The sequence below is a fragment of the Plutella xylostella genome, chromosome 11 (assembly GCF_932276165.1).
Source record: "Plutella xylostella chromosome 11, ilPluXylo3.1, whole genome shotgun sequence".
NCBI classification, from domain to species: Eukaryota; Metazoa; Arthropoda; class Insecta; order Lepidoptera; family Plutellidae; genus Plutella; species Plutella xylostella.
Genome location: NC_063991.1, coordinates 5,262,706 through 5,278,537, shown reverse-complemented (window position 1 = coordinate 5,278,537; position 15,832 = coordinate 5,262,706). Strand labels below are relative to the sequence as shown.

The 15,832-nt window shown below is 37.1% G+C and overlaps 1 protein-coding gene across 2 annotated transcripts in view; it reads right to left on the bottom strand.

Moving 5' to 3' along the window:
- The window catches only part of LOC105394787 (BCL2/adenovirus E1B 19 kDa protein-interacting protein 3), a 43,784-nt gene extending 28,640 nt beyond the window's left edge, over positions 1-15,144 (bottom strand). For both annotated transcript variants that reach the window (XM_048623851.1, XM_048623853.1), the window contains exon 1: positions 14,923-15,144. In XM_048623851.1, coding sequence (XP_048479808.1) covers positions 14,923-14,962 — 40 coding nt within the window. In that variant the 5' untranslated portion in view covers positions 14,963-15,144. The remainder of the gene's footprint in view (positions 1-14,922) is intronic.
- Between the last annotated feature and the right edge of the window lie 688 nt (positions 15,145-15,832).

Sequence of the window (15,832 nt, the reverse complement as noted above, 5' to 3'; positions counted from 1 at the left end):
GTATTTTATATGATTACAAGTAAAAAAATACCAAATAATTTTTCACTCGAAATTTATTTACACATTTCTTTCAATATATTTAAATACTTCTAAGGGCGCATTAATTATTTGTTATAAATTAGTATAAACTACACGATAAAGTTGCACTCGCAATCAGAATCTGAACTTATTATTATATTTACTGGTTCAACTTACCGTAACTCCAAACACAATATTTTATTCAAAATGGATGCACTGTTAAATAATATCAACTTCTTCCTTTTTCTTGTTATGACGTGACGTCTTTGGAAATATTTTAAAAATAATAAATATTTTCATATGGAAAGCTGCAAAAAAGTTGTAATTGGATACCGCGTACGTCAAAAGCTGCACAAGGGCTGGATATGAGAATCTTAAGCAGAATGAAACGTTTAGGAAGAGTTTATTGCAGCTTTAATTAAGCCTTTTTTAACGTAAACCACAGCCAATTTTCAGCCATTATAATACCAAAGGCTGGTTAATTTGGGGCCCTTTTTGGCTGAAACAGAGCCACTACAGCTACAATACAGCCAATTTAAATACTATATTGCAGCATTGGTATTCTTATACAGCACTTGTTCAGCGCTTAAGCAGCAATTTTGTGCTACCTGGGAGGCCTCTTCTAAAGCACGCCACTGCGATCTATATCTTCCGTATTCAATCATTACCAGCTACCTTTCGCAAGTCGTCACCCTTTCTGACCGGAGGCGTCCTTTGCCTAGTCGTGGTCTGCACTCTAGAATACGTTTTTACGTCTGGATCATGGCACCATATAAACTTGATCTTTTTTGACATCGAGACTGCGTCAATACTAGTCGGTGACAATCGTTTGTCACCGTGCTTCGAGGTTTTTCAGTCAGATTAGTCGCTGACTGTGTTTAAAATACGCCAGTGGTTCCAGCTGAGCACTGGAGAATTGTTCCATGCGGCGGCCTCCAAGACGGAAATCAGCAGGATGATTGCCAACCTTCGCTAGGAGTCTAAGTTGCTTTTGATACTTATCAAAAATATGCCATTGCCAGATAATATTACGTATGTATTATGTTTAAGGAAGCGTTATTTGATATCAAAGATATAATAACATCGATGACAGAGGGAATAAATAAAAATGACCTAGGGAAAATTATCCTACCGTGACAGCATAACAAAATTCAAAGTGTTTATATTATAATTAGAACTTAGCGTGGTAAAGCCGCTATGGATGAGGAGGGCCGAGGACCGAGTGTTGTGGCGCTCCTTGCGAGAGGCCTATGTCCTGCAGTGGACTTAGACGTTATAGGCTATCCTAACTTAATATTATAAATGCGAAAGTAACTGTGTCTGTCTGTTACTCTTTCACGCCAAAACTACTCAACGGATTTAAATGAAATTTGGTTTACATATGGTCTAGATCCTGAGAAAGAACATACGCTACTTTTTATCCCGGAATTACCACGGGAAAACTTTTTAAGGCGAAGCGAAGTTCGCGGGAACAGCCAGTAGCTAATAATTATGACACTGATGAGCTACTATCATCAACGGCACCGAAGGAAGTCTCGGTATTGCTACGACAAAGATAGTGTTGCCGTAGTCCAAAATAACAGTGTATCCATCCATATCCAGTCCGCCTTCCAAGCGTGGAGATTATGGCAATAACGCTCCAGTCTTTGAAGAGACCTTTCCTCAAGTGAACTATTTCTGGGATGTTTTATACAATTTGTAAACGTTGATACTGTATTACCTTATTTGAAATAACATATTTACTTCTCATGAAAATGGAAAACTGATTCCTGAATATGATTTTAGTCCGGACACGGGTCTTTTATTTACAGGTGTTATTTGCATGTACCATGATAATAAACTATCACAACATATCTGGACGTATGATATGTATATTGGTTGAATGTCGTTGCAACGAGGTAAGTAAGTAAGTAAGAACTTCTATACTTAGGATTCTCCTCAAAAAACGCCAAGAGGAATATTACGTTTGGGCTATAACACCTGCAAAAAGTTCACAATCCTATTGAATTTCACATAAACATTATTCACCACAAAATCTAAAATTAAATCTCTGCACGACCTTGACTTCCCTGCTGTCCAGACGGGACCTTCGCCTTCCGGCCGTATCGATCGAAGGACACCCAACCTTGGGCGGTAACCTTGGAACTGAGGTCATGCACCCGCCGGCGAGACGAGGGCGACGACCCACGAGATCGATTGACCTCCGCACAGCCCATGCCCGCCTAGTATTTTGAGAAAAAAAGGTACCTAGTTTTAGCCGAAATAGACACTAAGTCAGACCTCAGAGCTCAGGTCTTTGACTCTGTCTGGGTTTTACAAATTTTACGGCGTTCTCTGTTGGGCTAGGTTAGGTATAGCTACACCTAGCTATAAATACCATAAAAATCTATTTTCCCCGACGCGTTAAGTCTAGACTTTGTCTGAAATATTTTAGGCGAATCCCTAAAATAACAAAATAGAAACCTAAAGCCGGGAATGGCTTAAAACCTCAACCTTCGACTGCGTAACGGATATGCGCGGTTAGTCCAACGCTTCCATGCGATTTTCGCTCTTAAAGCTTTCAGTTTCAGTTGTGAACAAAGCCAAGTGACGAGAGGTTTACTGAAACTTATAAGTTAGACAGGGATGGAGGCGAAACGTGACGGATATATGATTTATAAGAGAGAGCAAGAGTGATAGCAAGTGTGGCAAGTCACAAAATGTACATAGTCAGTACATAGATGTATGTATTGGTCAAACCACAGTCCGACCCAACCGCCGAGGCTAACCGCACATATGATAAGATATCTTGTATTATAGCTATCGAAAGCCAAAGGTTTGTTGTCTTTATACGGTAGCAACATCCCATACTAAAAACAAAGAGTAATTTTCTCAGTGGAATTTCCTAAAGCAGGTCAAAATCCCAAAAGAAACTCATTTACTAAACTCTTCAAAACCCAAATTTACACTGCGCTCCTAGTCCTAGCCATTCGTTATGTAAGTACGCTAACGAGAGTCACGAGCAATGAAAAAGTTCCACCCACAAAATGGCGACACCAAACAACCCCAATTTTTTCAATCATTGACTTGACTTGTTTACCAAACAGCAGACTGAATTAGATATCTACACACCTTGGTGTATAAGCCGTCACAGCGTGTAAACACTATAAATAATCTAGTATATTTACTAATAGCCTAATATAGAAACTACGCGCGTGGATGGCGTCCAATGAAAGTGATCAAAAATGCCTTCAGCACGTGTCACAATGGGTTTGTTGACTGAATCACAGTGGAATAATATTTATTATCATGCATTCATCATTTGTTGATCACCGTTGTCATCATCATCATCAACATTAGTATGTGGTTGAGGAATTTAAGATTCCCTGGTTAAATATCACATGATTAACTCCCGACGAAAGCGGGGTGTAGTAAGTTTATCGTTTCTGTGTGTGTTTTTACCGTTGGTTAGACTATTTCTGTAAACTTTCATAAACACATCGTAAAAGAAGTGGCATTACACACAAAAATAATAAAACACATGTAAGGAAAAGGCGATGAATGTGATAAATATACTTACAATTCAAATACTCCTCTGCCCATATCGTGTGTACCATTCACCCTGGAAGTACGCCAGGGTGCCAATGTCAACTCCTGCGTCACGCTCCATGCACTTATATTGACACGATGACTGTAAGTAATACCCTGATTACACCTTCCGAGTAGAGTGGCAAGACAGTATCCACGGGAGCGGTGGTAGCTAAGTCGGGTAAGCGCCCGCTTCTCACGCCAGAGATGCGGGTTCGATCCCGGAGCTGACATGTACCAATGAGTTCTTTTAACTTAAGTACAATGTTTACCATCGCTCTTACGGTGAAGGAAAACATCGTGAGGAAACCTGCATATCTAGATCTAGCACATCTAGATATGTGAACCCACCAACCCGCAGTGGACCAGCGTGGTGGGAAAAATGGTCCAAGCTTAGGAAGGCAGTTTAGACCTTGGGGATATGCACAAAGGTTCCATTCGAGAGAGCCAGGTGCAGGTACTTACACCCCCACAGAGAATAGAATAGAATAGAATAGAGTAGACAGTATCCACGGCCAATCCTCGACCAATGAAAAGCCAGAAATTTACCGAGTGCTCGGCCGAGGACACTGTCTCGGCCACTCTACTCGGTAGGTGTAACAAGTATATTAGAAGCTCTTTTTGGTGTAGTGTTTAGTGACCCTAACTGCTATGCCAAACCTGGCCTCCCAACAAACAAAAAATACTCTCATAGTGGCTTATAATGCCAAAAATAATTTACTTATAAAAGCCGTATTATCGCTAATAAGCGTGCGTTTGGGCACAAATTACAAGGAAAAGAACCTCAAAGCCCTCTTATAATTGTTTTATTGTTAGCTTATTTTTCTTATACGTGCTTTATTATAGCAAGCAACAAGAGAGTCAAACTAATAAAAGCAAAAGGATTGCTCATAGGAAGCCAATAAACTTGTAAGAGACATGTTGAAAAGCGTTAATAAAGCCAACCAACCTAATGCGTGTTTTATTATGGCGAGCAACAAGGGAGTAAAACTTATAGCGGTAAGATAAATTCTATTAGATAGCTAATCAGTGTATGAGATTCTACAGTAAGTGTTTTCCTGAGTGATTTTTGACAGTTTGACAGCGTCAACAAGTATTATAAAGACAGATGACAAGAACCAAGTACTTATAATTAATTCAATTTATTTTTTAGAGAGTATATATTCTGCTCATTTATGTGAAAACTGTGTGGGAATTCAAACGTATGGTAAAATGAGGTACAAAAAGTGTAATTATATCAACGGGCCCTTGAATTTGAGTAGTTTTACGGTAAAAATGTGAATAATTATTGAGTCATGTTTCTTTATAACGCTTTTACAAGGGTAACAGCAGTCGCACATCGTCTATAAGAAATCTATAAGATTATAAGCTCTGTAATGGCAACACTTGTTTCATAAGCTATCGCCATTTTATCTATCGTTAGGGTTCCTTTGACGAAAGTATTATGCCTACCGTAGCTATATTAATAATTATTAGCTATACTTATTACTTTTTAGGTAGTATTGCAATGGTCGTCAGAAATAAATTATACTTTACTTTATTACTTTTTTCAGATTTTTTAATAATGCCGTACAAAATAGTAAAAACATTTGAAAAGGGGAAATCAAAACTATCTGCAGTTCCAAGCAATTGGGAAATCGGAGACCACACAATCATCATCAGAGGGCCCTTAAAACACCCTTTTGTAAACATTGAATCAGCCCTCGTATTGATTAATGCTTCTACTGATAATCACCAATATGGTGACGAAAAAAAAACGTGATTCTCAAATTTTTGTTTTATTAGATTTTCTTTCATAGATTCCCACCACGTTGAGTACATAAATATTTCGATACATTTTTAATTTCAGACAGAAATGGCCAAAGTTGATATCCCTATGAATATCCAAATCCATCTCATTCACCTACATAAATGTATAATATCTAGTTCACTACCGCTAAGTACTGTTATAATCTTCCTCACTGATTAGACATAGTCATGTTCCATAAAATCATTTACGGGACCATCTAGTGATTTGTTGGTATCAGCTTGGTAATTTTGTGGCATTATACTCGTAGCAGTAGAAGTGGTGGGTATCTTTTAATATGACCATCTAGAGAATAATACATTTTTAATAGCTATGGCTATGCTAATATGGATTACTTTCATTCTTATAAAGATCATATAAAATGCTGTGACTAGTTTGTTGGGTAGACATTATATAAAATGCTCCTATGAGGTTAAAAGTATCATAGTTACCTTATGCATTACTATTATAAGAACAATTAGCCAAATAAAAAGCTTTTATATGGCTTTTGAATATTATATGGCTTAAAAGCATTGTAAATGCTCTTACAAGTATAACACATTTTCAATCCTTATTGTAACCATGTAATTTGGACTTGTTATGGTTAACCCAACCAAATTATAAGAATAAAGGTAATATTAGCCAAATCTTCTTATGTCATGCGATTATAAGGAACATTGTTATAATGAAAGCTATTTTAAAACAACTATAAGAGATTAGACCTTATACATATAATTTTATAAGAGTAGATTGTTTGTTGGGCTGGTTCGATCCCTGGAAGGGATCAGATATTTTTTTTAAGACATATATTTGCGCACTTGTGTGAATTGTATATACAAAGAATACTGATACGTACGATACCGACAGGTGGGCCCTAACATAATGTATCGGTACTATCGGTGGTGGTTCACTTCAAAATTGGTATAACCAAGTATACATATGCACTCTAAAGTTCCTTTACCTTCACAATTCCATTGACTCTTCCACAAACCTGGATTTCTTCCAACCACTCCCACGTCACGCATCCACGTGTAAACTGCACGTACTTGCAGTACATCTACTACTATCAGAATAAGGGTCTTTTTGGCTTGCAGTGGTCTGTTGTTTGCTTTCTATCGTATGTTCTGATGACGTTTCAGATTTAGCATTAATCATTGTTTAATAATTATGTCTATCGTCACGGTTGGGAGTGTTTTCCTTATTTGATCGCGTTTTGGCAAGCTGCTTATTGCACAATTTTATACCCTTGACAATAAAAGAGGGGTGTTATAAGTTTGTGTATGTGTGTGTGTGTGTCTGTGTGTGGTAGCGTAGCTCCCGTACGAAGTACGGCCTCATCTTCATCATCATTAGCCAATAATCATCCACTGCTGGACATAGGAGGCCTCTCCCAAGGAGCGCCACAACACTCGGTCCTCGGCCTTCCTCATCCAACTACCGGCTACCCGCCTAAGGTCGATCAGTCCAGCCGGCAGGAGGGCGTCCCACGCTGCATTTGCCTGTTCGTGGTCTCCACTCGAGAACCCGTCTATGACATAGCAACAAGTTTTGGCGCTTCTTGGGATAGGCTTACAAGCCAGCAGTGGATGATTGCCGGCTGATGATGATGATAGTATGTATTGTTTATGGTTTGTATTACAGTATTATAAGTTTATATTAGGCTATTATAAGTAGGTATAAAGTTAGTTATATTATTATTTTGTTATTATTGGTACACCGTCCTCTAATTTGTCACATTGTTTCCGCAATATATGGTTGCCTGTAAGAGATCGCTCTCAGCGATAAGGCCGCCAATTGTACATTAGTTCTAGTCTATAAGTATGTTTTTTTTGTATGTCTGATTTATGTGGTGTTCAAGAAAGTAATATTCTATTCTATGATGACGATAAAGAATCTTTGTAAATGAAACATGCGGTCAAAGACCCGATCCTAATTAATACAAATCTAATTAAAGTAGGAGACTAAATGATACGCAAAGTGTTTGCAGTGATCCGAATGTTGCGGCTCATTTAATAAGATTCATTATGTTATTTGTCGATTGCTAAATCGAGGCGGGTCGTCAACAGATAAAGAGAGTATACAGTGTATTACACTCACGGGCAATCAAATAGATCCACTCACAAAAAGCTGACAACAAACGACCCCAATTTTTTCCAACATTTAATTAAAATTTTGAATAAAATATGATTGTTTTTAGTTTGTAATATCCTGATGCCCCGTTAAATGTACTTTAATGTTGCAGAAGGCGTCATAAAGCTAGCTTTTTCCATTTAGGAGTAATTTGGTATTTTTCCCAGTGGAACCTTTTCATTGCCCGTGAGTGTTGTTAAAGTATGGATCAAACGATATCTAGGGTGTTAGGGGAGGTTTCAGCAATTAATTGTCCTATGAGGGTGTACGGAAACAGCCATCTACATTTTTTTGTACCTTTTAAGATATATAAACATAATGTAGGTATATTGTATTGTTTTCAAAATGGATTGAATAGTAAACTGCCTACAGTGAAATTCTTTATAAACATAGCAATATGTAGAATGCAGTCTCTACATAAATAACGAGATTGCTATTCTACATACATATATTGTTATGTTGCATGGTCCACGTGGAAAAGATATGTGATCTTGCCTTACTAAGTACTACAGCCGTTGAATCATTAAGTTATATTCAATTTCATATGCCTTTACAACTCTACATCCTAAAAGGCCATCAAGTTGGAAATGAGACCCAAAGGAAGGCGCAAGAGAGGAAGACCAAGAAAGACGTGGCTTGATTGTGTGAAAGAAAATATGAGAGAGTGTGGAGTGAATGAGGATATGACAGAGGATAGGGTAAAATGGCGTGACATGACCAACAAAGCCGACCCTAAATAAGGATAAGGCAAGGAAGAAGAAGAAGATCCTAATAATAATATCAAAACAAAGCAACATAAATATAACATAGCAACAAGACTAGATCACAGACCAAAATATCTCAGACAATTGCCTCAAACTACATTAGTGCTTAAAATAGAAGGTTCATGTACTGAAGTGGTCACATCGAGTGTGGGCATAAATTGATGGACAGCAATTTAAATAGATAGGCTGCGGGCAGATCTATACATACATAAGTTGACAAAATGTTGATGCTAAGAAAATATTTTCTTAACATTCTGTACCTCAGAAGTTATTATTATTATTCATTAACATCCACTTTACACCTCTTTATAAATTCTTAGCATTAACATATTTCCTGTGGTGAAAATAGTTTCAACAAAATCCAATATTTTCTATCTCATATTTTCCTATTATCAAGTCACAGGATACAATGTGGCTCTCAAAACACTCAGCCTCTATAAAAACATCTGCCAAGATGTGGTTTTAACTTTTTACTGTTATTATACATGCATCCTTACACTTACACGATAACCTATGTTATATCAATTGAGGGTTCGGCCAGTGTAGCAAGACATCTAAATCTCTGCATGTTTGACCCTTCATCTCAGATTGTCCAAAGTGGATTGAAATACAGGAGGTCCCAATGTCTGGTTTTGTTCCAATTGAATTGAGAGTGAGATAGTATGCTGGGTGATTTCCCATGCTTAAACTGTTTATAAAGTTATTATGTTATTTCATTGATATTGTATGCTGGTTCCTGTTATAATGTAGAAAGGGGTATATTTATTTGTACATAAAATAATAATTATTATATTTTTACTGATTGATTTGAAGAATCAATAAAAAAATTTACAGTAGTAGTAATAGTAATCACAAAAAGGTCAGCATAGTATGTTACTTCCTCTGGCCCTTTAACCAACCTTGCAGGTAGCCAGTAGAGGCTGGATGAGGAGGGCCAAAGACAGATGTTGTGGCACTACTTGGGAGAGGCCTATCTCCAGCAGACTATTGAAAAATGCCATCCCTCAAGACTAGTTTTAGTTTTAGTTTTATTTTAGTTTTAGTTTTATTTTTAGTTTTATTTATTTGGGAAACAAACAGCTTAAAATAATAATAATTAGTATAAAGATTAAATTTAACACTCAAGACTACTACATTTAACCCTTAATCAAATATAGGGAAATTATTTCCCACTTGGTCTGAATCGAAAAAAATATTTTTATTTTTTTACTGGTTACTCTGATCAATATCAACATTAGAAACAAAATAATCTTGATTAAGTTTTAAATTTTATTAATGCCAACACTTTTAAAAAAACCGCAAGCTGTCATCGTAGGTCAATGTCAAAATCACGATTTCAATTTTTCTGTGTCAAAAACCGGTTCTCGTGACGATATTTCAAAATTTTTGGAGAAAAAAATCTGCTAAGTACCTAACCACAATACTATTGTAAACTTAACTTGTTTTACAAATGGATTTTATGGTGATTGGCACGGTAAAACTGGTGTTTCTTGCTTTTTCGTAGGTTCAAATAAGTGGGAAATTATTTCCCACTGTTTGTTCCTGCAGTAAAAATATACTAAATTTATCTATATATAAAATATAATGTTACTTTATTGAACGAACTAATATGTATGGTTTTTGATAAGTATAAGCGGTTTATTACTCCAGATTCTTCTTATTTATTTGCAGCATTTTGAAACAATTATTAAAAAGAAACGTAATATCGCTTACTACGAAGAATTTAGAAGAGACTGTCGAAAACATAGCTGACATTTCTGATTTATCAGACACAGATTCGGAAGACGACTCATGCTATGTCAACAGTATTAATTCTCCTTCCGATAGTTACCTCAAACAACTTAACGACTGCATATTTCCTTATTAAAATATTGTTCTTAATACTATTGTATCATTTTATAGTTTTTTTTCTAAAACAAAAAAATATTTATAAAAAAACAAGCAAAGTAGCGGCAACTAGCTTGTATAGAAACTGTAGTAAATATTAATTAAAATTTGTGATCTGTACCGGATAGTGGGAAATAGTTTCCCACTTGATATTATTTTGCTTAGCAATCACGAATAGTGGGAAATTATTTCCCATAGCAAAACCCCCCTTTCCCCCCACTAAAAAAATTTTAAAACATTTTTTTCGTAATCTACGGACCCAACTTACCTAAAAACCATACGTGTTTTACATTTTTATCAAAAAAAATCATCCATTTGATTAAGGGTTTTATCATGATATTAGTGCAAAAGTTCAAATTACTTAAACGGTTCGACTTACCATATCGACGGTGGAAAGGCAAAATGGTTTAAGCGCCATGACATAAAATGTTCACCAGAGCGATTTAAAGTTTGAAATTTTCGAAAAAAAATCATATCTCTGTAATTATTCTAGCTATGGCTTTGAAAATTAAAATACGTTAAATTGAAATAGTTTTCTATGTTATTCTGTATATAAAATGAATGTACATATTCTATTTACTGAAATAGGGGACATAAGACATAGGCATCTGAAATCTCAGTCAGGTAAAATTGGCTTAAACGACATTAACATTTTAATTAAATACAAGTAAAAACAATTTAAACACCAAGGAGATTTAACCATCACACCAGGATAATGTTTTATAATAATTTATGTTACTTTAAACATTCCATAAGAATGAATTAACCGCCAGACTAAGGCAATTTATATCTAAGATGAATGACTTAAAGAATAAATGAACTTATAATTGGACCTCAGAACTCGAGAACGGTTGAACCGATTTTGGTCTAGAAACATTTGTGGAAGTCCAGGGAAGGTATAAAAGGTAAGAAGGGTAGGGTAGGGTAGGGTAGGGTAAGGTAGGGTAGGGTAGGGTAGGGTAGGGTAGGGTAGGGTAGGGTAGGGTAGGGTAGGGTAGGGTAGGGTAGGGTAGGGTAGGATAGGGTAGGGTAGGGTAAGAAGCGGTACCTGCGGGCCAGCTAGATTGAAAACAAAAAAAACATAATATCTCACCAAGTCGAGCAAAGAAGCGGCATGGCCGTACCTTTTCTCGAAGCATTATTTTATTATAAACTTTATTAACATATGGTTCACCGCGAAATCACTTTGAGATTGAGACCCAAGTGATCAGCAGGTTTACTTATTCATTAATTAATAATCATAATCCAACCGACATTTCTTCGTCCGTCTCTATGCCACCATTCTGTCACCGCCTTTGTCCACCTTCCGTCCTGCCTTCGAGCCAAGTTTCCTGCCGACTCCCATTTCAGTTCCGTGACCTGCATATATACCGACGTCGAAGACTTTTGTCTTTTGGTGATTTACCACGCTGGGAATACGGTCTGTAAGCGAAATTCTTAACATGGATCGCTCCATAGCTCTCTGTGCAACTCTGATTCGGTGCACAGTTTCCTTGGTCAGCGTCCATGTATCGGCACCGTATGTTAGTGTGGGCAAGACACATAAGCAATTATCAATCCATAAGCAGCGTCGCTCGCTTTAAACTATCTGTCAGATTCATACAAGATACGCTAGATTTGATAAGCAAGCGACGATGCTTTAGGATTGTTAATGGCTAAGTTTTAGTGGTGGTAACCCCAAAAGACTATCACAATGTGAGTTGGGTCTCACCCGACAGCCGGACCGAGAACCAAATCGACCGACTTAGTTAGCTAGATTAGTCGAAAATGGAGACACTTCTGGATGTTAGGAATAAGAGGGTTGCTGATGTCAATAGTGATCACCACTTAGTCGATGGAAAAATGTGCTTGAAGATAGCGGGAGTTTAGGAGCAGGCCACAAGATCTGCCAAAGGTGTCGTGTAAATAAGCTGCAGGACCCACAAGTTAGAAGAAAACTTAGTATCCAGATCGGCAACAACTGGCATCAAAGACGTGTTGTTAAAAATTTGCGAAGAAATAATAAGGCACAAGGAACACTTAAAGAAAGAATGGATGTCTAAAGAAACATGGGATATGATCAACCATCAAGGAAGACTTAACGTCGAACTAGACGACCATTCTAAAGAAGCACTTGCGTACGAGTATTTTCTTTGTGAACTTAATATCAAAAGAAATTTATAAAAGGACAAACGCTGCTAGGGGTAACCCTATATCCAGCGATGGTCTCATCGGCTGCCATAGGAAACATGAAGGATCTATACAAAGCATCTTGAAGAACATTGCAACAAAACCCAGGATATCTCCTTGTTACTATGAAAGATTGACTTTCAAGATGATATGGCCACATTGCCGAAGTTTTTAATGATCCTAACCACCACCTGGGGAGTTGGATGCAGATGCAAATATACCAGGAGCATCTTGTATCTTGATGCATAATCGTAATCATTATGATTAATAAAATCGGCAGGTCTTACAGGCTAGTCAGAGGCCTTCGGGTGGCTTGAAAACGTCTGACAGTTGGGTAGCCCACTTACCCGAAAACTCTCTCAGCACAAGATTGCTTGTGTTGGGGCCCAATAACCCGCGCTAGGCCAACGTGGTAGACTAGGCCTAAACCATTCCTTCATTGGAAGGAGACCCGTGCCCCAGGAGTGGGGACGTAATGGTTCGTGATGAGATTTATGACTATCCTGCATCTTGACAGAAATTTAAATATCCAACCCCCGAATAAGACGAATTGATACGGACCATACGATCGCTGAAGAGTGGCAAAGTACCAGGGAACGATGGATTTCCTACGGTGGCATAAAAAGCAGGATAGATGGAATATACCAGATATTGCACTCTTCAGCGATGGAGGATGATGAAGTGAAGTTAGAGAAAAGTTAATTTAATTCATGTCCAACTTTTTCCTATAAGGTTTGCTTTTCGTTGAAATACTTTATTCTGAAAATTATGGGATACAAACAGGTCGTGGTACTCGTGGTCACTGGTCTTCTATTTCGTATAATTACCTAACAATTATCAAAATCGGTTAAGTTGATCCAGAGATTTGCGCTTGGGAACACATTTTCGGTTAGATTTTTATATAGATAAGAAATCCTGTTTCTGACTAGATTTCGATATAAATTATTTATGAATAAGTTTATTTATGATAAAATATATAATTATTATTTTGTATAAAAAGTAATGTCATGTTAATACAATACAAATATTTTACATTAAGAACCATATTGTCATAGAAAAAATATTTTATAAAAAATAAATATTTGGTTGGATCCTTTTAACAAACAGCAATTTAGGCGAAAGGATCCAAGTGCATATTTATAACTCAATAAATATTAATTATAGCAACACTATTATTTAGAACCTGTGTAAAGAGTAATATAATAGATATCATAATTTAATGTAGTTATCGGTGATATAATCAAAAAATATTTACAGTTTTATACTGGCGAACGAATCTGAGTTTGTACCTACGTAATTACGCTGCGCACGCGGCGCCAACTGTCGCATAGACGCACGTCCTCTCCCAATGAACGTCCCGGCGGGGTGCTGAAGCGACACCTTTCCAACCGGTCCTATTTATATTATTGGCGTTTTCACACAATATCCTTCTGGATATAACAGCTTAAACACCATAGACCGCTTCATTGCGATTCTTTTGAATTGTTTTATATCACTTATATCAATTATCTACAAATTGCAAAAAGCTGTTTAAGTGCCAATTGTACCACTAAACAGATTTAGGTAAAGTTGTATTAACCGCCAAACGCCGCGAGTAAGGCTGACTGGTAAAATGGTTTAAGTGCCAGTATGGCTTCAAATTACAAAATTGTAAAATGTATTAAGTGATTTTATGTTATTTTTGACCAGAAGGCATATTGTTTTATATCAATTACGCAATCAGGTAGGTCGCTTAAGTAACTAATGATACAAATTCACATAAGTTCAAAATGAATTAAGTCACAATGTTTTACTGTTTTAGTGAGGGTACAATGTTTTATGTAACTTTAGTTTTGATCAAGTATGTTTGAACATACAAATGACAAAAAAAGTGGCTCTTAATACAAGAAAAAAGTATTAAGATTTCCAAAATCACCGTTGTCTTAAGCGCCAAAAAGTGCTCAGATCGAAACGAGACCCGCACCATTCGAAAGAGAAAAATCAGGCGATTCCAACGGTATATATAACTCATATTCGCCAAAAGTGGCGGATAATACATTTTGCCTTTCCACCGTCGATATAGTTTTTTTATTTGTAAACAAAATGTCCTCCAATCAATAGGTAAAAGTACCAGGAAACCATAATGACCAAGGAAGTCACTTGTTTACTAAACACGGTATAAACCGGCCGAATCACATTGTAGGAAACGGCGTTTTGTATGGAGAAACGTAGTGGCTCTTTTAATTTAGCCGCGTAATATCGTTGTAATGAGAATTAACATTTTACATGCACGGATTGAAATTATGACGCATATTATGTTATTATTGATTTGCTAATAAAAGCGACGCACGAATACAATATTGTCTCTTCATTAATTTATTTCAGACTTTTGTGTAAAGATCGATAACTTGAATGGAACAAAATAAACAAAGAACGGTAACAGATTGCTGCATTTCACGCCTTTTAGGAGTATTCTGAATAAATCTTTGGATTTATACAGTTAGTATTGCAGTATAACGGTCCAATAAACATGTTATCCTTGAAAATTGAATCAAGTTTCGCCACGAGCCTTTGTTTTCCTTTCATTGTTTATTTACGTATTACAAATCAGAAACCACATACCGCTCAAATCTTCCAGCGTATTCAGTTTCCGAGTGGTCATCGTGGACTCAAGATGCGATCACTTCACTGTGTATGTCTTTAACTACACAAAACAGTCACTTTTGACGATTTAGTTCGCGTCGATGAGATAGGCGAGGAGTTTTTCCAGTCGCCAGCACACTTTGTTTTCTGTTTTGATTTCTCTACAATGTCGTCAATTTACGACGTATGACAACCGGAAATAGCGTAGTTTGTTACACAGATTATTGATCACGTGACTATGACCGGCCAATGAGATGTAAGTGGTATTCATAATGCGTAGCTCTTATTGGTTGACAATCGACTGCTCCAACAAATGAAAACTTTACATAGGGACGTATTTCCGGTTAAATTTATTATATCAATCGATCGATTATCTTTTACATCGACGTCGTCAGGTGTAGGTAAAAATAAGTATTTGAATGGAAAGATGGTACATTCAGAACGTGTGGTCAGGTCAGAACGACACGGATTCTTGTGTTATTTACTTGTGTGTGTCAAGGTGCCGACACAAGCGGACGCGGCTTACTGATGCGGCTGTCAGCCGCGACTGATAATGTGCAGTGCACGGTCTTTTGCAAGTCTTTTGGGACAGTTCGTGCCAGATTGCTCGCGGCTGACAGCCGCGTCCGTAAGCCGCGTCCGCTAGTGTGTCGGCGTCTTCACTGTTACACAATGTCGGCGGATAGTGGCATATAACTTTATACCAGCAGGGTGTAAATTTGTGCAAGGGAAGGAAAGAAAGGCACTGTGATAGTTGGTTGTTTTTGTCCATACAGTTGATCGCATCATTCGAATCGCAGACATAAACTACTTCTATGTAATCATTATACGATTCGCGGAGACCAAGGTACGGTCTGGTGCAGAAAAACCTGACCCCCTCTCATAGTAA